The sequence below is a fragment of the Cricetulus griseus genome, chromosome 2, assembly GCF_003668045.3.
Source record: "Cricetulus griseus strain 17A/GY chromosome 2, alternate assembly CriGri-PICRH-1.0, whole genome shotgun sequence".
In the NCBI taxonomy this organism is placed as follows: Eukaryota; Metazoa; Chordata; class Mammalia; order Rodentia; family Cricetidae; genus Cricetulus; species Cricetulus griseus.
Window position 1 is genome coordinate 178,873,297 of NC_048595.1, and position 24,721 is coordinate 178,898,017.

The window sequence follows — 24,721 nt, forward strand, 5'->3', positions numbered from 1 at the left end:
GTGTTCAAGTATGCAGGTAATGTGGAAAGAGAGGGAGGCAGAGCAGTGAAGAGGGATTTGGGTTTTCGGACCCTGTTATATTGAGACACAAAGTCCCCATATTTAGTTTTTCCCGTGATGGAAATGATTTGGCTAGTGTAAAGAAAATATACAGAGGGGGAAATTTATTTACTGATTCCTGGTATTAACCATTTGATGTTCATGTTCAGGAGCTGTGGGTGAAGTGAGTTTGAACTAATTTTTTGAGTATGTCTCTCTAAGGAGAACTTTGGCATCTTCAGTCACCGTTTCAAGGAAGATATGATGCAAATAAAAGGTTTTCCTAAAGTAAAGACCTGTAGCAAGGGGCCCACCAGTAACTGCGGCAAATTTCTCAACATATTTCAACAACATTTCTCTTGTTGTTTCCCAACAAATAAGGAGATTTAATTATTTTTTACAGTTGTTCAACAGACACTTTGAAATCCTTAGCAATCAGTTCCAGGGATTCATCATCCACTCCAAAGATGACTTGATAGCGCTTTAACTTCACCTTCAGCTTCTCCACATCATCCCTGAGGATGCCCACAGCAGGAAGAGTAGCCAGAAGTCCAGACTTGAAGGCTTCCAGCCAGATATACTGCTGGATGGATTCATGCTTTCTGTCAACGGCTGCCTCTGTAATATTACTAATGGAAAGTGTAAAATTATGGCGTTTCTGAGCAGGAAGATCCCTTATCAGTGAATCCATCAGGACTTGAAAATCATAGTCAGACAAATCACTGTTTGAAATCAAAAAAATCTGCGGTACATCCATGTCACTCTGACTAAAGTTGCTCTCACAGTAGCTTCAGATCTTCTGCAGGATCTTTTCTCTGTCAAATGTACATGGTTTGGTGTTCTTTTCATTGTCTAAATCAATGTCCACCTTGGTTCTCACAAAGTAGTAATTCTTTTTCATATATCTGATTGCTTTGGCAAGGTCTAGTTCAAGTTTTGTAAAACGTGTGGCAGAAATAATAACGAAGATGTCATACTCTTGGAATTTCACTTTTTCCAGATAATCTTCTGGAGGAAATCTCATAGTTCTAATGCCAGGCAGGTCCCATAAAGTCAAACTTTTAATTTTGGGGTGTTTGTATGGAGTTCTCACCATAGTCGTCTCTACTACTCCAACTGCAGCTGCACCTTTATCTTCTGGTCCAACCCGCCTCAGGGCATTGATGAAGCTGGACTTCCCTGCTCCAGACTCTCCTGTCACAGCAATGTTTATTGGGGCACTATTAATATTTTTTAATGCATCACTGATTACAGAGTTTGCCCCCCCCCCCCCGAATATCTCCTTTTTTCAAATGTAACTCAGGATGGTTTCCTGAGCAATGATTTTGTTTTCTCTTTTCATCTTCTTAAAATATGCAGTGAAACTGGGCACCAAATCTCCATGGCCTTCATCCTTAGGTGTTTCAGAGGAAGGCTGACCCATGATTGTGATTTTTAAGTCACTGAAAGAAGGAAGGTAGAATAATTTGCAGGAGATAAAAGGTGCTTTTGTGCTTAGTATTATGTTCCTTCACTATATTTTAGCCTTAATTACATTCGATATTGACTAGTTCCCATATATATGTGCTGATATTTTTTCAACCAGATACAAACTATAGTCCTTTTGGAGGAGATAGTTTCTTTTGAGGAATTGCCCCATGTGTTTGGACTTGGGGAATGCCTATGGAGCGTTTTTGTTGCTTGAGGATTGATGTGGGAGGTCCCATCCTACTGTGTGTGGTACCACCCTTGGCCTGGTGGTCCTGGATAATTGAGAAGGCATTTTGGAACTATGAGGAGCAAGCCCTGTAAACAGCATTCTCCCATTTTCCCTTCCTCTACTTCTCTACAGTTTCTGCCCTGACTTCCCTCAGAGTGGATTGTGATCAGAATGTGTAAGCCCACAATATCATTTTCTTTTCAAAATGTCTTTGGTCCTGATGTTTATAAAAGCAATAGAAAGGAAACTCAATAGAAAGGAAACTAGAGCAAATTTCTGCTAGCTCTCAATTAAACCCTTAATTTTGAAAAATAAAACTCAAGTTGAATAAGAGAAAATAATATAAAAAAATGTCGTTACTCCTTAGCCAGCATCAACAACTACAAATCATGAACCACTGTGTTGCCACTCCCCTGACTGTGTATTTTATATAAATGCAAGATATCTTATCTGTCTGTGCACACTTCCTTTGGTATGTGCATTTAAATGATTGGAAACTTAATATAGTCTAGCTTTGCACACTGAGAAATCAATAATAATGAATGATAATTGACATTACTTTTTACTTGATACCAAATCTCTCTAATTACCACTTAAATCTATTTTGTCTCTTTTATTTAAGTTTTCAAATTTTTTTAGTAAGTTCAGCTTTTGTGTTTTGTTGAAATAATTTTGTATTTGCCTAGATTTACCTTCCTTATATCCTTTACATGTCTTGGAGCTCATCTTCATAAAGAATATAAATTAGCAATGATATAAAATTTCTTTTCCCTTAAAGCCAGTGTTAAAATCCATTTCTTGAATCCCTCATAGAAGGTTTCACCCTTGCTGGGAACCAGAAAGGGAATAGATGAGGGGACTAGTTGGGGGCAGGGGAGGGAGAGAGAACTGGGATTGACCTGTAAAACAAGCTTGTTTCTAAATTAAATAAAAAACAAAAATAAAGTTCTTCCAAAAATTCCATTAGTTCAGTGCAATATTTCAGTGTTCTGAAATACTCATTTAGATTCACTGGTTGCTTTTAAACATTTTTTTATGAATGCAATCTAACTGTTTAATGTAGAGATTTGTAAAGATCTTTCCCAACATAAATAAGGCCTTTGCTTCAATCCTAAACACCTTATTAAATTCATGTGTTTGCAGATTCTTGAAATTCTGGTGATCAGGAAGTAGAGCTATATGGGTCAGTATTTCAAGATCATTCCTTGGTACACAGTGAGTTAGAGGCTAGCCTGGGGTAGTTTGGACCCTGTATCAAAAATGATTTTGATGTCTAGTATGATGCTTAAGCAGGGAAATACACTGGCCTCCAGGCCTAACCACCTTAGTTCAATTTTTCGGTATTTAACTAATTCAGATGTCATATTTCTAACTTTATTTGGCAGCTGAGTGGACCTTACAATTAGTTAAGGAAACAACAAATCCCATTTCACCATGGAGCCTTCTCTGTCTGTCTCACCCCTATCAAATCAGTTCACAGACTTAACCTGGATTTTCAAATCCAATTGCAATTGGTCATTCCAACTACATTACCTTCTTCAAGATCTCCTCAATCCCAACTTTGATCTCATTGACATTACTATTTTTCCTGTGCCTCTTCTTGCAATATTATGGATGACTAAACTGGCAGAGTTATCCTATTGACACTGAAGTCATGCCATGTCAACTCAAGTCTAAGAAATACTGTAAGGATCCCCATTTCACTCAGGGAAAGTTCATTAGGTATGCAGTGCATTAAGTTGTGCTTCATTTAGGCAGGCTTCAGCATTGAAATTCACATTGGGAAATAAAATTGTACCCGGATTTATCATTCACCATCTTTTCCTTATGTTTTTGTATCTCCACAGCACTCACTGCCACATGAGGTGTGTCTGTGTAGGATCATTTATTGTCACCCTCCCACACTATAGTGAACCTCAGGTAACAGAATATGCTTTTGTCTTACTCACTTCTTCTTTACCAACACTCATGTATATGGTGATTTATAACCATGAAATGAATGGGAAATATGAGGAAAACACTTGGAATTTACTTTGAATATTTGTGCCAGTTCTGTAATTCTAACTGGAGGTCGGAGGGAAATTCCAGTGTTACTACATTCAAAAGGAGTGGGTGCCAAGAGTCTGCGGAGGGAATAAAAATAATCTAACACAAAAGAGGGATCTCCATAGACTAATGCTGGGCATAAGGGTCTTCACAACCACCTACAGACTCACTGCACAGGCAACCCCTGTCCAATGCAAAGGACAAATGGGGAACTATTTGCAGGATACCAGAACTGCAGTGCTGTGCTTAAACTGAGGGTAGATCTAGGCCGGGAAGGTGTGGGTAAAGAAATGTCCTAAAGAAAAGCTAAACGTGGTTAAATAAACACCATTGCCTAATTTAGTGTTGAAGGTGACAGTCACCCAAAGGGCACAGACACAATGTCCATGAAATCCCAAATGCTTTTCTCATATTTTCAGTTTTCCTCTCCTTCTTTCCGTTCTAGCTCCTGGATTTGAGGTGCAGACTCCAGTGAAATAGTTTTCTGCAAGGTCTTTCCACTGAATATGAACACAAGGAAGGAGAAAGCTGTGACACAGCAAGCATTACAAAAGGAAACCTGTGTGTATGACAGCTGTCACCACATCCTGACACAGCTCATATTCCTCACAGATGGAGAGAAGATCCTTAGCATTCCTGCTTTATAGTAAAGAAAACCACACCGAAGAAGATTCTTCAGACACAGGATTCCACAGCCAGCGACAACAGAAGCATCACACAGAGAGACATCTTCTCAACAGGCTAGAGGCTTGGGATGTAAGGAATTAAATAATTGCCCCTGAACCTGGTAGCAAGATGAAAGTGAGATAGAGCACCCTAACACACACTGCAGTATTCTCCCACCTGACACATTAATTACAGCCGTTTTAGGGGAGGAATTAGGCAAGCCAAAAAAAAAAATGGACATGTTTTACCAAAGCCAACATCCAGATCTTGTCCTTTAGCTCTACCTCAACTTGAAGGACTGGCTGTGATCATCCCTTTGGCATGCTGTCCACCTCACACCAAAGCCACCCAACGCTGAGGATCCCCACTCTCAGGCATGTTTCTAAATGTCTTGTTACCTCTCGGCTCTTTAGAGAAAAGAGATGGTGAGTGGTACAAGTTAGATATGAATGCTCCTGTGCCTTACTGGGAAATCCTGAGCCCAGGGTATGTGCTCCGTGCAGTTCAGCTGCAGGAACTACTGTCCACTCTTCCTCAGTCTCTTCAAAGGAACCCACCCTTGCCTTTTATACACTCCTCTGGCTTCTACCCCTGCCCTATCAGTGTGTTTTGGCCAATCACAGAAGAGCATGGATCTAGGTTTTTTTTGTTTTTGTTTTTGTTTTTGAAATTCCTCTGTTTCCAAGAAGAGGAAAGTGAAATAAAATGAACAAGTATTTGCAATTCTATCAACACTTCATTACTTGCCAAAAAATGTTGACTTTCCTAAAATAACACTGTGTAATGGGGCTTGTACAAAGAAGGGGAACATAGAGGAGCCTGGACAACTACCCTTGAGAAGTTTTTTTTTTCCTGATCCATGACTTCACAAATGGAGCCTGAAATAGAGTCACACAACACATTTCCTGGGGGCTTGTGTTGAAGTTAAATTTAGTCTTAGGCAAGAAACAACCAATTTGATCCCCTCTGACTACAACCTTCCTTCTTCACAATTGTAGATTCATGTTCCTTAATTCTTGTCATTCTCAACTCCCCTCTCAATGCAGGACTGAGTCTGGCTTGAGCTTCACAGGTCTTAAACATGCTGTCACATCCACAGTCAGACTCCATGTCTGAAATTTTAGGAAGACAAGAGCCTGTGTCAGTCTCTTATTCCCTATGCAAGGGAGGCACCTTCATGGACAGATTTCTGCATTCAACCCCTAAAATGTATCGTTTTCCTTATTGTCAGTTCAAACATTATTGTGAAAGCTGGGGATTCCAAGAGGCATTTCTGTCCATCACTTTAGAATGAGTATGCTCAGGGAATGTAATGCTAAAATGAGCATGCTTAAAAGTTGGCCTACACTTATATGAATATTTGAACCCCCAAAATAATATTGCCATATTACCTTATTGGGGAGTGAGTTAGAGCATCCCTTTGGAGATAACTCCTGTGCTAGTTTTGCCTGACTTCGGTAATACATGTTCCTCCACTGTGTTATGTTTGGCTGTTTATTTTTAGTTTGAGTTCACTGAGATGTGAACTCAGTGAAATGGGTTTTTATTGCTGGTTAAACCAAATGGCCAGTCTCAGGAAGGTCCCTCTCCTCTCCCAGATAAAGGAGGGAAGGGACACAATTCAGGGACCTAGATTTCAGCTCTTATATAACCTGCTGGTATTGAGAAAGTTTTGTGGCCTCTCTGAATCTTCAAAAGTTTTTCCAATCTTGTCAGTGTTGTAGTAATGGTTCAGGAATGGAATTTTCTCTACCTATAGATCTGCATTAAGGCATAGCAGGGGGAAAGGTGGTTTCTGTGTTTGTTTTACTGTTTGGATGATTTGCTTTTCATGTACAAGAACATCCAGATGTGTGATTTTTCAACTTACTTGTATAAACACCAAAGTCAAAATTTCAAGGGAGTAAAGAAAATAGTTTTTATATCGACTGATTTCTTTTTCTGCTTCATTCCACGCCCTGTGTAGTCATCCTATTTAGGGTATTACATACTGAGACATAAGTTTTCTATTTTACACCAACTGAAAATTCAAACAGTTAAAGAATAGATTCAAGATTGAGGTTCAATTAGTGATACTGGAAAAAATAATCAGAGCAGAAGAGTTTAAAAATTACCTGAGAGGATAAGTTTAAAAAAATTATGATGGGGTATGTCATTCTGTATATATGTTCATCTTATTGGTTGATGAATAAAAGATTGTTTGGCAGATAGAGGCAGGAAGATAGGCAGGCCTAGGAGTTAGGGAGAATTCTGGGAAAGGTAGGCAGACAAGTGCCAGAAAGTGTCACCATGTGGATACTGGTAGGATAGGTTGTTCCAGGAGTTCTCTGGTAACATAAGGCCATGTAGAAATATGTAGACTAATAGTTACTGGTTAATATTTAAGACCAATGTAGCCAAAAATAAGCCCTAGGCATCGGCCATTTTTTTATAGTTAATATAGCATCTGTGTATTCCTTTGGGGCTGAAGCAGTGGGATCCGGCAGAACATAATTATCCATCAACAAAGTTCTTTTGATTTTCTTAAAATGCATTTAATGCATGATTATATGTATGTGTTTATTATGTTATGTCTATATGTATGCTTATGCTCATAAACTGCTTACAAGTCACCAATTTGTCTTGTGGAGGGCATTAAGCTAAATTAAAACTCTTAGATTAGCCTAAATGCTTGTTAGTTCATATAACATAAATAAGTCTTTGACAAATAACTTAGATAAGCTAGTGAAAGTTGTATTTACCCACAGAATTTTAATGTGTAACTTTCATGGGCTTCTGGCCATCGGGTTAATAATTATCTGTTAACTGTTACAATGTTCTTTACTTTCCTAAGACAGATAGTGGCTGGAAGTATTATGGTTAACTGCCTATAAGACAAAGTTTCTTCTCAGAGACAATGGTGGCACTAGCATAAGTAACAAAAACTGAAACCTGAACACAGCCACTGCGTAGAACAGCATCCACAGCTTTAAGTTTCTTCTTTGATGTATTTTTTTAGGTCAATATATGGTATGAGTTAAATCTTCACTGCTTTCGAATTTAAAAGCACACATCTATTCTGGGTTGTATTCCTGGGGTATGAGCTTTGTAGCCTCCAGTTTATGGTATTTGTGTGTTCTGTTTTCTGTGTCATTTCAGAGCTCTGCTGCTGCAATGGGGGGCATAGCCTCAGCTTTGATAATAGCTCCTAGGTCCTGTTCTGACAAATTGGTCTGATTATGCTCATGACCCTAAGATTAAACAATCAGTTCATAGTCCTCCAAGTTCATCAGGGCAACAAATACCTTTTCTACCTAAGAGTTGTTTATTCATATCAGTATGTATTACAATATTAAAAAAGTAAAAAAAAGGATCCAATAAACAAGAGTCAAATGTTTAAAAGCTTGTAAGTATGCTGTTATGATTTTAGAAATGTTGAAGAAAAATGATTTTTCAGTTGGGTTTGTACTAAAATAGAGGATGAGTACAGAGCAATCAATGTGTATGTGTATAACTGAGTTAGCCATAGTTATAGGTTATTAAAATTCCTAGGGACAAGTTCACTATGCTTATACAAATCTAAAATCTAGTTTTATTTATATTGACAAGTTCTCGGAAGATAATGATTTGCTTTTGCTAACATTTACAAATGTAGACTTCAATTAAAACAACATTCATCAGAACCATAAGATAAAGGTCGTGATACGCTACAAAAAACTGTACCTAACAGCAATTCATGGATAGTAGGTAGTATATTTTTATAAAATATTATGAAATTATATATTTTAATATCTAAATTGATACGTACTTTTTTGGCAAAATTTTCTAAGCTTTATATTTCCTTAAGGCAACTACTTCCATTTCCTCCTGAAAGGCTGACTTCTGACAGGGACAATCACTCAGTCCCAGCACTTCTAGCAACAAAACAGCACTAAGCAACAATGACCACAAAGCCAAAAGCCTGCTCTCAATACTCAGAAAAATCATGACTCTACTGGATGGCGAGGATGCTGCCCAGCTCCTGGTCTCCTGGCTAGGCAACTCCTAATGAAATACCAGGGTCCCCTCTGAGTTTTGTTACTCATCTCCCAAGTTGGATAGACATCGAGGTTCTACTCTCAATAGGCCTAATGTAAATCTAATGGTGACAGGGGTGAAGGGGGCAGACTTAAGCTTTTCTGATATCTGCTGAAATAAACTATTTGATAGTAAATTTCACTAATTGCAGAAGCTCCCTGGAGCCTGATGTAACTGAAAGTAGTTACAACTTTCAGAGCAATTATGAGTCTGGATAGACTGTTGTTAGCCTAGAATATCTATCAAACATAGTTTTTGGCGATCTTTTACAAAAGCCTTCCATCCTTTTGGTCACCATCCTGATTCTAATTATGCACACTCTAAAACTTTCTGGGGACAGCAAGAACATTTTGCAGATATGGACATTTGTCACTAAGGCAGATGATCAGAGTTCTAATCCAGAGACTCACAACTTGCTCTTTGACCTCCACATGCATGCTCTAGCATTTGGCACCTAGCTCCAGTACATCAGTACACAGAAAAGAAATAAATGAATGTAATCAACTAACAAATAAAACACACTGTAGAAAGTTCTCAAAGAACTACAACAAGGAAAAGGAAAATAAACAACAAAAACTTGTCTTAAATGTCTTGCACTGAGTATGAACCTTACAAATGATAGTGATATGAAATATCAATCATTAAAACAATGAATTTCTTCCTTAGCACTCCAACTGTACATTAAAAACCATAAAATTAAAAAGAGCACCCTAAAAACTTGCCCCACAGCATCTACTACTGCTGTTTTGATAAATGGGCTCGCTGACAAAAATTTCCTTCTAAATATTTCTGACCATACCAGAGATTTGCGGTGTTTCCAGCTTGCTCAGACAAGAGATTTGTTGTTGCTGCTTCTTATTTCCCATTTGTCTTGTTTTTACAGGGAGTAGTGTCTAATGCACAGTTTCATTACTAGTCAAAGTAGTCAGAATAAGTGATGGTTGAGTGCTCATCCCTAAGTATAACAGAGATATGTTTACTAACCCCCCACCTGAACCAGCTTCTGCAAACACCTTGGAAGAGACAGAGGATGGGGCAGGGGCAATCTTCTGAATGCCTCATGGCATTTGCACACATGAACTCATGTTAGCTGGGTTTTCCTGCAGGAGATTTACACACAAGATCTGTGTGTAAATATTTCAGTGTGAACAATACCATGGGTACATGAGGCCTTTTCCTTAGCAGAGGAGATATTAGGATTAGTGACTGGTGGGGGAGAGAGAGTCATTTTTCTTTAGAGATGTGGTCATTACAAAGTTGCCCATGATCAAGTAAATAACCCCATAGCAGATCACAAGTGATCCTGATTAAAATCAGTGGGGTATTAAGAAAAAAAAGACAAGAAAACATAGGGGCAACGGTGGGGAAGAGGAAGGATCCCAGATAGAATATGAGTGGGAAGAGAGAGAGGAACAGTGTATGACGTTAATAAAGATGTTATGTAGATGTATGAAGTTGTCATACAGTAAATTAAAACATTTTCTAAAAAAACCCCACATCCTTAAATTGTTTCCAGCAGGTTACAGCAGAAGCATCTTATAGAGTACATCTTTCACCCCAGTCTAGCTTCCTCTGGAGTTTAGAGTAAATATGCTGAACTAGGCAGAAAGTGGCAAGAAAAGAGTACTAAGAAGTAACAGGATTGAGGCAACACATTTTTTTTTTTATATTCTATAGCCTCATTTCACAACACATATCCTGAAAGGTTCATTTGCATCTGGTCTGTTTGTCCTGGGCAATTTAAGTAGGCTTTAGGGAACAATAGGGAGCAAGCCAGGGAACAGCTTTCTTCCATTTTTCCTTCCTTTACTCTTGTAGATTTTCTGCCCTGACTTCCCTCAGAAATGGACTGTGATCAGAATGTGTAACTCCACAAATCGTTTTCTTTTCAAAATGCTTTCTGTCATTTTGTTTATAAAAACAACAGAAAGGAAACTAGAGCAAATTTATAATAGCTCTCAGTTAAATCCTTAAGTATGTCAAAATTAAAACTCAAGTAAAATAAGGGAAAATAATATAAAAATTTTCACAACTCCTTATCTAGCATCAACAATTAAAAAAACAAGAACAACTTTGTTGCCTGTACCTTGACTGCAATATTGCATATTAATTTAGGATATCTGCTCCCTCTGTGCACACTTCCTTCAGTATGTGCTTCAAATGAATAGAAGCTTAACATAGTCTAGATTTATACACTGAAAAGTCAATAACAATGACTGATAATTGATATCAATGTTTAATCAATGGCAAATTTCTAATGATCACATAATCTAATTTGTCTGTTTTATTTATGTTTTCTAAAGATTTCAGAAGGAGAAGGGGAGAAGAGGAGGGGTGAGGAAGACATGATGGGTAAGGGAGGTTGAGTTGAGGGAAGAACAGAAGAGACCAAGATAAGAGATAATATAATAGAGGGAGACTTTATAGGTTTAAAGAGAAATCAGGCACTAGGGAAATGTCTGGAGAGTTACAAAGATTATACCAACTAACAATGGAAGGAATAGAGGAGAGGCTACCTTAAATGCCCTCTCCTGATAATGAGATTGATAACTAATTCATATGCCATCGTATAGCCTTCCTCCAGCAGCTGGTGGAAGCAGAAGCAGACACTCACAGCTAAACCTTGAACTGAACTGAAATCCAGTTGTACAGAAGGGGGACTGATGAGCAAAGGGGTCCATACGTTTGGTATGGTGAAACCCACAGAAACTGCTGACATGAACAAGGGAGAGCTCTTGGTCCCTAGACTGATAGCTGGGAAACCTGCATGGGACTGATCCAGACCCCCTAAATGTGGGTGTCAGTGAGAAGACCTTGGAAATCTATGGGGCCTCTTATAGGGGCTCAGTATTTATCGCTAGTATAGGAATGGACTTTCGGAGCCCATCCCACATGGAGGGATATTCCCTGAGCCTAGACACAAGGGGGTTGGCCTAGGTCCTATCCCAAAGAATATGACAAACGTTGAAGACCCCCTATGGAAGGCCTCACCCTCCCTGGGGAGCAGAAAGGTTATGGGATAGGTAGGGTGTTAGTTGGGGGACAGGGAAGGAGGGGTGGAACTGGATGCTGGGATTGACATGTAAAATAACTTACTTTTTAAGTATAATTAAAAAAAGAAAAGTACTTGTTACCTAGTTGTATTTTTTTTTTTAATTCTCGTTGGGTTTCCCCCACTTTCTTAATTCTTTAGTGCTAGTTATTCACTGGCTCCCAGTCCTTAAGAAACACACAGAGAGCAAAACATTTGGGCCATTATTTAGCTACTATTGTAATTGAGAATGTGTTTATAAGCAAGAAGTACAGTTAAAACTTACACAATAGTTATAGAGAAAATGCTGCAGGGATCGAAGGAGGTGGTATGAGCCTGTGTGAGAAATTCACAAAAATCGTGTCCTTAATGTTGTGGTTTGAAGATGAGAAAGCATTCTCCATGCTAGTGGAGGGACCCGTGATGGATTTGCAGTGATATTGTAGACAAAATCAAAATTGAATTAAAACGTGGCATAGAAAATGAAAATACCCTTTCTACTTGTACGTTCTGGTGTATGAAAGAGCATATATAATACAAAATCCTTTTGGGTTCAGACTAATGAAGGCATTAAAGGATTTTGTCTTCATTCTACAAGTATGGACACTCAGACTTGTCAAATAATTTGGACTATAGCATTATGCTTAAAACTCTATTTTACTAAAATGAATGTGGAGAAGATAGAGGTGATAAATTTGCAGGAAAAAAAAAGATTTCAGTAGGTCCAGGTTTTGTAATAGGCTATGATAATATTTATTTGTCCTACCTAGATTTCCTTTCTTTCTTTTTCATGACATGGAGCTCATATCCATGAGGATATAACCTTGCAATAATGAAAAACTTTTGTTCTTAAAGTCCATGTTAAAATCCATTTCTTCAATATAATATTTAAGAATCCTCAAGTCATCATTTAGATTTACTGTTTTCTTTTAAACTTTTATTTTATGAAAGCAATCTAACTGTGCACTGCAGATGTAGTCAACTGGTAGAGAGCCTTTCCAGCATGAAGAAGATCTTGGGTTCAATCCCCATCACCTCATTCAATGCAAGATTAATGTATAAAATATGCAAAAACTCAAAAGAGTAAACACTAAGAAAACAAACTATCCACTTAAAAATGAGTATGGAATTGTCCAGAGAGTTCTCAAAAGGAGAAACACAGTGACTAAAAAATATTTAAAAGATTGTTCAACATCCTAGCCTCCAAGATACTTGAAATCAAATCTGTTTTCAGATCTCTTCTCCCCAGTCAGAATGGCTAAGATTAAGAAAACAAACAGTACTCTGGCAAGGTGGCTATCCTCAGATCTTCACCTCTCCTTCCTCTCTTTAAAATCCAATTCTGCATTCTCATGCCCGCTTCTGCCTCAGATCAAGAGAGAATCCCAGGCTTTGAAGACAGGATAGAAGAAGTGAATATCTTGGTCAAAGGACGTGTGAAACAACAACAACCATCAACAACAAAAAACTCCTTACTGTCACAAAACATTCAGGAAATCTGAGACAATATGAAAAGTGCAAATCTAAGAATGAAAGGAATAGAGGAAGAAGAAATGCAAGTCAAAGTCATAGAAAATATTTTCGACAAAATCATAGAAGAAAAATTTCTTACCCTAAAAACGAGAATTTTCTCAAGGTACAACAAGCATATAGAAAATCAAATAGAATGGAGGAGAAAAATTTCACACAGCCATAATAATCAAAACACTAAATGGATAGAACCAAGAAATAATGTTAAAGGTGGTAAGGGAAAAAGGCCAAGAAACCTATAAATGCAGATCTATTAGGATAACACCCAACTTCTCAATGGAAACTTTAAAATCCAGGAAGGCTTGAACTGATGTTTCTTATAGATTCTAAGAGACCACTAAGGCCATTCCATACTAGTACATCTAACTAAACTTTCAATCACATTAGAAGAAGCAAATTCACAATGAAACCTTTTTTTTAAAAAAACATCTATTTCCATAACCAGCCCTACAGCAGGGAGTAGAAGGAAAATATTAGTCCAAAGATGTTAAACACAGCCAAGAAAAAAACAAGGAATAAACAATTCCAGAACAGTAAATCAGAAGTGGCGATACACACATGCACAGACACACCCACCCACCCACCCCCACATAGAAACAATCGCAGGCACACAGAGACACACAGAGACACACACACATCTCTGCATCACTACCATTATCACATCACCACTACAACAGCAGCAAGAATAGCAAAATAACAGTAATCAAGAAACATTGCTTATTGCTAATCTCTCAATATCAATGGTTTCAATTCTCCAATAAAAATACACAGACTAACATAAGAGATGCAAAAAGAACCAGGATCCATTGTTTGTCTGCATCCAAGAAACATGCATTAACTTCAAGGATAGATATCACCTATGGGTAAAGGCTTGGAAACAATATTCCAAGCAAATGGACTCAAGAAGCAAGCTGGTGAAGCCATTTTAATATTTAGCAAGATAGGCTTCATACCAAAAGTAATCAGGAGAGATGGGGAAGGATACTACCCACTCATCAAAGGAAAGAAACACCAAGAGGACATTCTAGTTCTTGAGATTTATGCACCAAACAAAAGGGCACCCAAGTTCATAAATGGAATATTACTTCAGCATAAATTATATACTGACTCTAAAACACTAATACTGAAAGTCTTCAGTACCTCTCCTTTGCTGACAGACAGGTCATCTATACAAAAACTAGACAGAGAAATGCTGAAGCTAACTGATGCTATCAACCAAATAGACCTACCATATATTTACAGAACATTTTACTCAAAGACAAAAGAATATACATCTGAGAAATTCATGGAACTTTCCTCAAATTGGCTACATTTTGACACAAAGCAAGTCTTAAGAGATACAATAAAACTGAAGTTACACACCACATCATATCTGGCCAGGAAGGCTTTGTCTTGTTTGCTTGGATTTTTTCACAAGCTCTCAGAAATCTCACATAGCTTCATTCATGGACTGTGTTCTCACAGTGTTTAATCACATCAACAGAAAAAAAAAAACTAAGACAAAATGCAAATAACTTTTTAGGGCATGTGATTCCAAATTATGTCAGATGACAATGTCTACTTGTGCCAAAACATCTCTGTTATTATGTGGCTTTTCCTGGGGAGAGAGAAAGAAATGTCTTTCTCAGAAGGAGGGCATTTTGAGAAGGTAAAAAGGAGATGCTTCCCATGTCTTGTCTAATGAGCCAGTGAGTTTATTAATGTTTTATTAAAACTTTTTATTGCCCTCTGTAATTCCCTTTAGGCAGGCATGCAGCACATGAGGGTAGCTTAGCATCCTGGGTTTCCATTTGGTTTGGTTTTTACCTACACTCCTTTTCTGACAGTGCTCTGGGTAACCTAGGACCTTCCCTGCATGTAATATGCATGCAACCCCCCATTTTAAGACTTACCTACCATCTGAGAACATTACCCAGTCCCAGTGGGGCTGTATGAATTCCCCACTAGATATAATGTGTAGGATTCTCTGTCCTAACAACACACTATGATCTTAAACCCTTGTGTCTAGCTTCTATTCAGGTATGTGGGGGTATGGGAGTGAGGGGTAAATCACATGGACAGGCTTCCTTCCTCCATTTGTAAGCATCCATTGTAAGGACAAGGCAACTAGTTCTCCTTAATTCATCCATGGTTCTTTTGGTCTCTGTTCAATGCATCAATTGTATTGCATGATATTTAATGGGGAGACACTAATGAACACCTATTCACCCCATCTAGGTACACAGAAACAGACCAAAGAAACACCTTTCTAGTCTAGTTTTGCATGATTGAGTTTATTAGAGGGAGAGTTACTTACAGTAACATTGACTGATCAGAGGCTGCTTCATCCCTGAAAAACTCACCTCAGCAAGGCAATGATAGTCCACTTCTGCAGTCATGGTGTGCCCCCCATGATTTATGGGTGCCTCAGCTGGTCTGAAATTCTCATTCCTTCAAATGCATTTTATTTATTCCTGTACATTCTAAGACTTGTGATTTTTATTTATTTCCCGAGTCTGTTTTTATTTTATATGTAAAGTGTATCACATTTTGTGGTTTATATGTTTGCATGTGTGGGGGCATGTCAGGATTACGTTGGGTCTCCTCCTCAGTTAGTTTCTACATTTTTCATTAAGCCAAATTCTCTCACTGCATCCCAAGCTTGCAGATCTTCAGTCTGGGAAGCCAGCTTGCTCCATGCTTCCACTGTGTCTACTTCTGAGTGTGGAAGGACAAGGTGGCTGCTACACCCACACAGCATTTATGACAGTTCTGGAAAGTGAACTCTGGTCCTCACACATGCATGGCAAGTGCCTCCAACTTCCTGAGTTCATTCGAATGTTTTGATTATGGGGGAATAGGTACAAAACATCTATCCAAATCTTTCCTGTATCTGACAAGAATTTGTATCAACTACAGCTGATAGTAGACATTCCCAATCTGTGGTGTCACCCTATTGAAGGTTGCCCATGGATTTAATAATTCTGTCACATAAGGGTTATGGAGACCATATGAAACAGCGACTCCTTAATTCCCTTAAGGTCTTTTAATTATATGGGTTCCCATTGATAAGCCATCTGGCCATTTGCATGCCTTTTGGGGGGTGCTTTTTCTATCATAGTTGCTGGGAACACCATTGGTGAATTCATAACAACCTTAGCAAAATTTTCCCGATGTTTGAATAGATTAGGTGCATCACAATGGGAGAAGTCTGTTTCTATGTCATCCATAGCCTGTAGACTGGCAACCATAGCATAGTCTCATGTAGAGACTGAATCTCAACAGTCATGTGGGATTCTAAGAATTTCATAGAATTAGTAAGTTTCCTTATTTTTCATCTATAATTGTTTGTAACCTCTAATATTTTCATACTTAGATAGTATTTGAATGGCCTGTGTATTGCCTTCTAAATAGCCAATCCTAGACTCCAGCTTTTGGTCTGTGGCAGTAGATTCTTCAGCGAAGGATTTAATTGCTGATGCTAGTTGGCCAATCCTGTCTCAGTTCTTAGCTATTTTTGCATCCAAAGCATGAGACATAAGACATATTTTGATTTCTATTTGGCCATCAGTTTTTTCTATCTGTGTTAGTAATGTGGTATGGCCAGACTGTGTTTTCTCAACTTCTTTATGTAAAAGTTCCATGTCTTCTACTTCAGAATGAAATTTTCCTGACTGGCTTTTATATCCTTCATCCAATTTGCTAAGCTGTCTGTTTCCCTGTGTCTCAATTCTTGGTTACAGATATCATATGGACTATAAAGCTGACTGCTAATGTAGCATATAGGTACATCACTGACAAGTCATAAGCCTCCTCTATCATTGAATTCTTGTAAGTAGCAAGAATATTCCCAATTTTGTGCATTGTCTGGTATTCAGCCTTTCTGCCAGTTTACCTGTACTGTTGCTTTCCAGCTGCAGTACTGAATTTGACCAGCAGGTGGCACAGGTGCCCGGTTTTGATGACGCATGTTCAACTGCAGAGGTGAAGTCCATCTCAAGCCTAACCGAAAAATATCTGAACGATTTCCCAACCAAGTTAGAACGGATGGAAGGGGTTTGTTGTTATTAGCAGAAAAGGCTTTGGAAAACCTGCAGGGCTGTAGCTAGCCACTGCATTGAGCAGTATGGGTTCTGGGTGCCAGGGGATGACTCGAGACACCAAGGCTTAGTCTCTTTAGTGAGCAGCAGCTGGCTGCAGCACTTGGTCTGCAAGCAGCAGCAGCAGCAGGTTTGCAGGCCTGTGGGGAGTGAAAAAGGAACTCTACTGCTTGGGCTGAGCATATGGGGAACCACACTGCTGCACGCCAGGAACTATGTACAGCGGCTGCAAAGATTAACATGGAACAGGAGGAGCCTTGGGTTTCTAAAAATGGAAGAAAACTGCGGAAAGCACAGGGCAGAAAGTTTATAGCCAGAAACTGGAAGCAGCCTAGATGCCCCTCAACCGAAGAACGGATAGAAAAAATATGGTACATTTACACAATGGAGTACTACACAGCAGAAAAAAAAAAACAATGGAATCATGAAATTTTTAAGAAAATGGATGGAACTAGAAGAAACCATTCTGAATGAGGTAACCCAATAACAAAAAAACAAACATGATATGTACTCACACATATGTGGATTTTAGACATAGAGTAAAGGATTACCAGACTAGAATCAACACTGCCAGAGAAACTAGTAAACAAGGAGGACCCTAAAAGAGACCAACATTGTCCCCTGGAGAGGGGAAAGGGTCATGATCTCCTGAGCAAATTGAGAAAATGGGAAGAGGGGGGAGGGAGCTATGAGAATGAGAAAGGAAGAAGAGGAATTCAGAGGTCGTGAGGGAGCAGAAAGTTTGAGTCAGGTGTAGATTAGAAGAAAGGATATGTGAACGGTAGGATTTTACTTTGAGGGGTGGTAGGGGAGGAAGGGAGGGAGGAGGGAAGTGGGATTGTCATGTAATTCAATCATGTTTCTAATTCAAATAAAACAATGATAAAAAATGGAAAGAAAATGTGTTCGGTCTGGACAGTGGAGAGGGCTGAGCAGGGTCTTAAACGACTGGAATGGGATCACAAGTTGGGGTCAGAAAACGCCCTTGGGTTGGGAGACTGACTGGGAGGAATGAAAGCCCCAGGCAAATGCAGCAGCGGTGGCATGCTCCTCCCAGCACAAACAGTACTGGAGAGAACTGGAGCAATTAGTGTCATGGGCGTTTCTTGGCAATGATGTTGGTAGAGAAAGGTGAAAGGTTTCCCTGGTGTTAAAGTGGCGGGGGAATAAATCTCTCCAAAGGTCACCACCCACCCGTGGGTTCAGAATCAAAACTACTCCTAACACCAGCTACTGAGGAACACAATGGAATCAGAAGTAGATTGATCATAGATAGTTTATTAAGAAAGTACTCACACAGCAGTGACAGTGACCAGGTTTATACCAAATGACTGCTCATCCTTTCAGCAAGTTTGGAGAGGTAAAAGAGGGCCACTTGCATGCATCTCTGATATTTAAAGCCTTGCTACATAACTCCGACCACACCCAAGTAGGTGTGGTCAGCGGCACCTGTGGCAGCCCCCAAAAAGTTTGGTCAGCAATTTCCCCTACAGTTTCCTGTGTGTGCTTGCACATATTTGCATGTCATATATTGGCATGTGTTCATTCGTGTGTGTGTGTGTGTGTGTGTGTGTGTGTGTGTGTGTGTGTGTGTGTGTGTGTGTGTTCAAGTATGCAGGAAGTGTGGAAAGAAAGAGAAGGAGGCAGAGCAGTGAAGAGGGATTTGGGTTTTCCAACCCTATCATATTGAGACACAAAGTACTCATATTTAGTTTTTCCCGTGATGGAAATGATTTGGCTAGTGTAAAGAAAATATACAGAGGGGGAAATTTATCTACTGATTCCTGGTATTTGATGTTCATGTTCAGTAGCTGTGGGTGAAGTGAGTTTGAACTAATTTTTTGAGTATGTCTCTCTAAGGAGAACTTTGGCATCTTCAGTCACCGTGTCAAGGAAGATATGATGCAAGTAAAAGGTTTTCCTAAAGTAAAGACCTGTAGCAAGAGGCCCACCAGTAACTGCGGCAAATTTCTCAACATATTTCAACAACATTTCTCTTGATGTTTCTTCTTTCTTGGTTCCCAACAAATGAGGAGATTTAATGTTTTTTTTCAGTTGTTCAACAGACACTTTGAAATCCTTAGCCATGAGTTCCAGGGATTCATCATCCACTCCAAAGACGACTTGATAGTGGTTTAACTTCACCTTCAGCTTCTCCACATCATCCCTGAGGATGCCCACTGCAGGAATAGTAGCCAGAAGTCCAGACTTGTAGGCTTCCATCCAGATATGCTGCTGGAGGGCCTCACGCTTTCTGTCAATGGCTGCCTCTGTAATATTACTAATGGAAAGTGTAAAATTATGGCGTTTCTGAGCAGGAAGATCCTTTATCAGTGAATCCATCAGGACTTGAAAATCATAGTCAGACAAATCACTGTTTGAAATCAAAAAAATCTGTGGTACATCCATTTTATTTTGACTAAAGGCGTTCTCACAGTAGCTTCGGATATTCTGCAGGGTCTTTTTTCTGTCAAATGTACGTGGTTTGCTATACCTTTCATTGTCTAAATCAATGTCTACCTTGGTTCTCACAAAGTAGTAATTCTTTTTCATAGATCTGATTGCTTTGGCAAGGTCTAGTTCAAGTTTTGTAAAACGTGTGGCAGAAATAATAACGAAGAAGTCATACTCTTGGAATTTCATTCTCTTCAGATAATCTTCTGGAGGAAATCTATTAGTTCCAATGCCGGGCAGGTCCCATAAAATCAAACTTTTAATTTTGGGGTGTTTGTATGGAGTTCTCACCATAGTCATCTCTACTACTCCAACTGCAGCTGCACCTTTATCTTCTGGTCTAACACCCCTCAGGGCATTGATGAAGCTGGACTTCCCTGCTCCAGACTCTCCTGTCACAGCAATGTTTATTGGGGCACTATCAATATTTTTTAATGCATCACTGATTACAGAGTTTGCCCCCCGAATGTCTCCTTTTTTCAAATGTAACTCAATGGAACGGATGGTTTCCTGAGAAATGATTTGGTTTTCTCTTTTCATCTTCTTAAAATATGCAGTGAAACTGGGCACCAAATCTCCATGGCCTTCATCTTTAGCTGTTTCAGAGGAGGACTGACCCATGATTGTGATTTTTAAGTCCCTGAAAGAAGGAAGGAAGAATAAGTTGCAAGAGATCAAAGGTGCTTTTGTGCTTAGCATTATGTTCCTTCACTATGTTTCAGCCTTAGTTACATTTGATATTGACTAGTTCCCATATATGTGCTGATATTTTTTCAACCAGATACAAACTATAGTCCTTTTGGAGGAGATAGTTTCATTTGAGGAATTGCCCCATGTGTTTGGACTTGGGGAATGCCTATGGAGCGTTTTGTTGCTTGAGGATTGATGTGGGAGGTCCCATCCTACTGTGTGTTGTACCACCCTTGGCCTGGTGGTCCTGGATAATTGAGAAGGCATTATGGAACTATGAGGAGCAAGCCCTGTAAATAGCATTCTCCCATTTTTCCTTTCTCTACTTCTATAGAGTTTCTGCCCTGACTTGCCTCAGAGTGGATTGTGATCAGAATGTGTAAGCCCACAATATCATTTTCTTTTCAAAATGTCTTTGGTCCTGATGTTTATAAAAGCAATAGAAAGGAAACTCAACAGAAAGGAAACTAGAGCAAATTTCTACTAGCTCTCAATTAAACCCTTAATTATGAAAAATGAAAATTCAAGTTAAATAAGAGAAAATTATATAAAAATTTTCGGGACTCCTTAGCCAGCATCAACAACTACAAAAACATGAACCACTGTGTTGCCACTACCATGACTGAATATTGTATATAAATCCAAGATATCTTCTCCATCTGTGCACATGTCTAGTATGTGTTTTCAAATGATTGGAAACTTAACATAGTCTAACTTTGTACACTGAGAAATCAATTATAATGAATGATAATTGACATTACTTTTTAATTGATACCAAATCTCTTTAATTAACACTTAAATCTATTTTATCTCTTTCATTTAATTTTTCAAAATTTTTAGTAAGTTCAGCTTTTGTGTTTTGTTGAAATAATTTTGTATTTGCCTAGATTTACCTTCCTTATATCCTCTACATGTCTTGGAGCTCATCTCCATAAAGAATATAAATTAGCAATGATATAAAATTTCTTTTCCCTTAAAGTCAGTGTTAAAATCCATTTCTTGAATCCCCCATAGAAGGTTTCACCCTCACTGGGAAGCAGAAAGGGAACAGATGAGGGGACTAGTGGGGGGCAGGAGAGGGAGAGAGAACTGGGATTTACATGTAAAACAAGCTTGTTTCTAAATTTTTTTTTAAAAAAAATAAAGTTCTTCCAAAAATTCCATTAGTTCAGTGCAATATTTCAGTGTTCTGAATTACTCATTTAGATTCACTGTTTTCTTTCAAACATTTTTTTATGAATGCAATCTAACTGTTTAATGTAGATACTGGTCAATTGGTAGAGATCATTCCCATCATAAATAAGGCCTTGGCTTCAATCATAAACATTTTATTAAATTCATGTGTTTGCAGATTCTTGAAATTCTGGCGATCAGGAAGTGGAACTATGTGGGTCAGTACTTCAAGATCATTCTTGGTACAGAGTGAGTTAGAGGCTAACCTGGGCTACTTGGGACCCTGTATCAAAAATGAGTTTCATGTCTAATAGGATGTTTCAGCAGTGAAATTACACTGGCCTCCAGGCTTAACCACCTGAGTTCGATTGTTGGGTATTTAACTAATTCAGATCTCATATTTCTAACTTTATTTGGCAGCACATTGGACCTTACAATTAGTTAAGGAAACAACAAATCCCATTTCACCATGGAGCCTCCTCTGTCTTCTCACCCCTATCAAATCAGTTCACAGACTTAAGCTGGATTTCCAAATCCAATTGCATTTGGTCATTCCAACTACATTACCTTCTTCAAGATCTCCTCAATCCCAACTTTGATGTCATTGACATTACTATTTTTCCTGTGACTCTTCTTGCAATAACATGGATGACTAAACTGGCAGAGTTATCCTATTGACACTGAAGTCATGCCATGTCAACTGAAGTCTAAGAAATACTGTAAGGATCCCCATTTCACTCAGGGAAAGTTCATTAGGTATGCAGTGCATTAAGTTGTGCTTCAGTTAGGCAGGCTTCAGCATTGACATACCCATTGGGAAATAAAATTCAAACTGGAGGTCAGAGGGTAATTCCAGTCTTACTACATTCAAAAGGAGTGGGTGCCAAGAGTCTGCGGAGATAATAAAAATAATCTAACACAAAAGAGGGATCTCGAGGGAGGAGCTCCCTGAATCTAGGTACAGGACACTCTTCCTTCCCCTTCCGCCGACTCATCACAGACCAGACCAGAGTCCTCATCCAGTGGCTGATGGAAGCAGAGACAGACATCCACAGAAATACACTGAGCTGAAATCTGGAACCTAGTTGAAGAGAGGGAGGAATGAAGAACGAAGGGGTCTGTACCAGGTTGGAGAAACCCACAGAAACAGTTGGCCTGAAAAAGGGAAAGCATGTCGACCCCAGATGCTCTTTGGGAGGCCAGTACCGGACTAATCCAGCCCCCTGATCATGGATGCCATCGGGGAGGCCCCTGCACTCCTGGGAGCCTCTAGAGGTGGACTGGCTTTTTGCCCTGGTGTATGTGGGGGACTCGAGAGCCCATCCCACTTGAAGGGATGCACTCTGTCTCTGAACACATGGGGAGGGTCCCAGGCCCAGCACAGGAAGATTTGGTGGACTTGGTGGAGCCCCGGTGCCTGCCTGTGGATGGTGGGGGGTTTGGGGGGGGGGGGGAGGGAGGAGGGAAAAGGGGGGGGGGGAGGAGGGAAGAGAATTTGATTTGAAAATCTGTAATCCAATAAAAAAAAAAAAAAAAAAAGGTTCCCAAAATTCAAGACAAAAAAAAAAATGGGCAAAAATGAATCAGTGAAAAATGAAAAGAGAATGGGAACCACAAACAACACAACCCATGTTGTACAGTCCAGAAGAACCTGATCTCTGAAAAGAGAAAAGGCTTAATGTTACTCACACAAAAAAGCAATGCCCCAGAAAATGCCAGAAATGGATGAATGAAGAAACCAATGAGCCAAAAAAAACCAAAAAAAATGTCTTGGAATTTAGAAGAGCAACAGTGGCTGAAATCTGAAAGAAAAAGAAATTCAAAGGGGCAGCCCAGCTTGGGCTGGGGCAGGGCAGAGAGAGCTGAATGAGAGGAGAGGAGAGGAGAGAGAGAGGAAATGAGGAGAGCAAAAAGAAGAAGAAGAAGAAGAAGAAGAAGAAGAAGAAGAAGAAGAAGAAGAAGAAGAAGAAGAAGAAGAAGAAGAAGGAAAGAAAGAAAGAAAAGAAAGTGCTCAAAATTCTTGGCCATCAGAGAAATGCAACTCAAAACAATTCTGAGATACCACTTCACACCTGTCAGAATGGCTAAAATCAAAAACACCAATGACAATCTATGATGGAGAGGATGTGGAGAAATAAAAAAGGAACACTCCTCCATTGCTGGTGGGAGTGAAAACTTGTAAGACCACTTTGGAAATCAGTATGGTGGCTGCTGAGAAAAATGGGAATCAGTCTACCTCAAGATCCAGCAATTCCTCTCTTGGGCTTATACACAAATAATGCACGTCCATACAAGGACATATATTTAACCACGTTCATAGCAGCATTGTTTGTAATAGCCAGAATCTGAAAGCAACCTAGATGCCTCTCAACTGAGGAATGGATAGAGAAAATGTGGTACATTTATACAATTGAGTTCTACTCAGCAGAAAAAAGCAATGGAATCTTGAAATGCGCAGGCAAATGGATGGAACTAGAAGAAACCATCCTGAGTGAGGTAACCCAGACACAAAAAGACAAACATGGTATGTACTCACTAATATATGAATTTTAGACACAGAGCAAAGGATTACCAGCCTACAACCCTCTTCACCAAAGAAACTAAGAAGCAAGTAGGATTCTAAGGGAAAATGCATGGACCCCAGGAATGGGAAGGGGCAGGAATGCCTGAACTAATTGGGAGCATGAGGGTAGGGGAAAGAGAGCTGCCAGAATGAGAGGAGGAGGAGAGGAGAAGAGAGGAGGAAATGGAGGAGCAGAAATATTGAGTTGGGGGAAGAACAGAGGAGAGCAGGATGAGAGACACCATATCAGAGGGAGCCATTATAGGTCCGAGGAGAGATCTGGCACTAGGGAGATTTCCAGAGACCTACAAGGATGACACAAACTGACAATCTAGGCAATGGTGGAGAGGATAACATAAACGCCCTTCCCCTATGATGAGACTGATGACTACATTTTATGCCATCCTAGAGTCCTCATCCAGTGGCTGATGGAAGCAGAGGCAGACACCCACAGATATACACTGAATTGAACTCTGGCACTTAGTTGCAGAGAAGGAGGAATGAAGATCAAAGGAGACGGTACCAGGCTTGTGAAACCTACAGAAACAGCTGCCCTGTACAAGGGGGAGCACATGGACTCCAGATTGCTCTCTGGGAGGCCAGTACAGGACTGATCCAGACCCCTGAACATGGATGTCAATTAGAAGGCCTCTTCACTCTAGGGGGCCCCTGGTAATAGACTAGTATTTTTCCCT

The 24,721-nt window shown here is 39.4% G+C and overlaps 2 protein-coding genes and 1 pseudogene across 2 annotated transcripts in view; all 3 read right to left on the reverse strand.

Moving 5' to 3' along the window:
* The window catches only part of LOC100759759 (interferon-inducible GTPase 1-like), a 148,656-nt gene that overhangs the window by 94,159 nt on the left and 29,776 nt on the right, over positions 1-24,721 (reverse strand). The window lies entirely within an intron of this gene.
* LOC100760925 lies at positions 235-1,462 on the reverse strand (annotated as a pseudogene).
* Positions 18,882-20,221, reverse strand: LOC100762669 (interferon-inducible GTPase 1-like). The gene has a single exon (XM_035440136.1). The coding sequence runs from the start codon at positions 20,219-20,221 to the stop codon at positions 18,980-18,982; it is 1,242 nt and encodes a 413-aa protein (XP_035296027.1). The 3' UTR covers positions 18,882-18,979.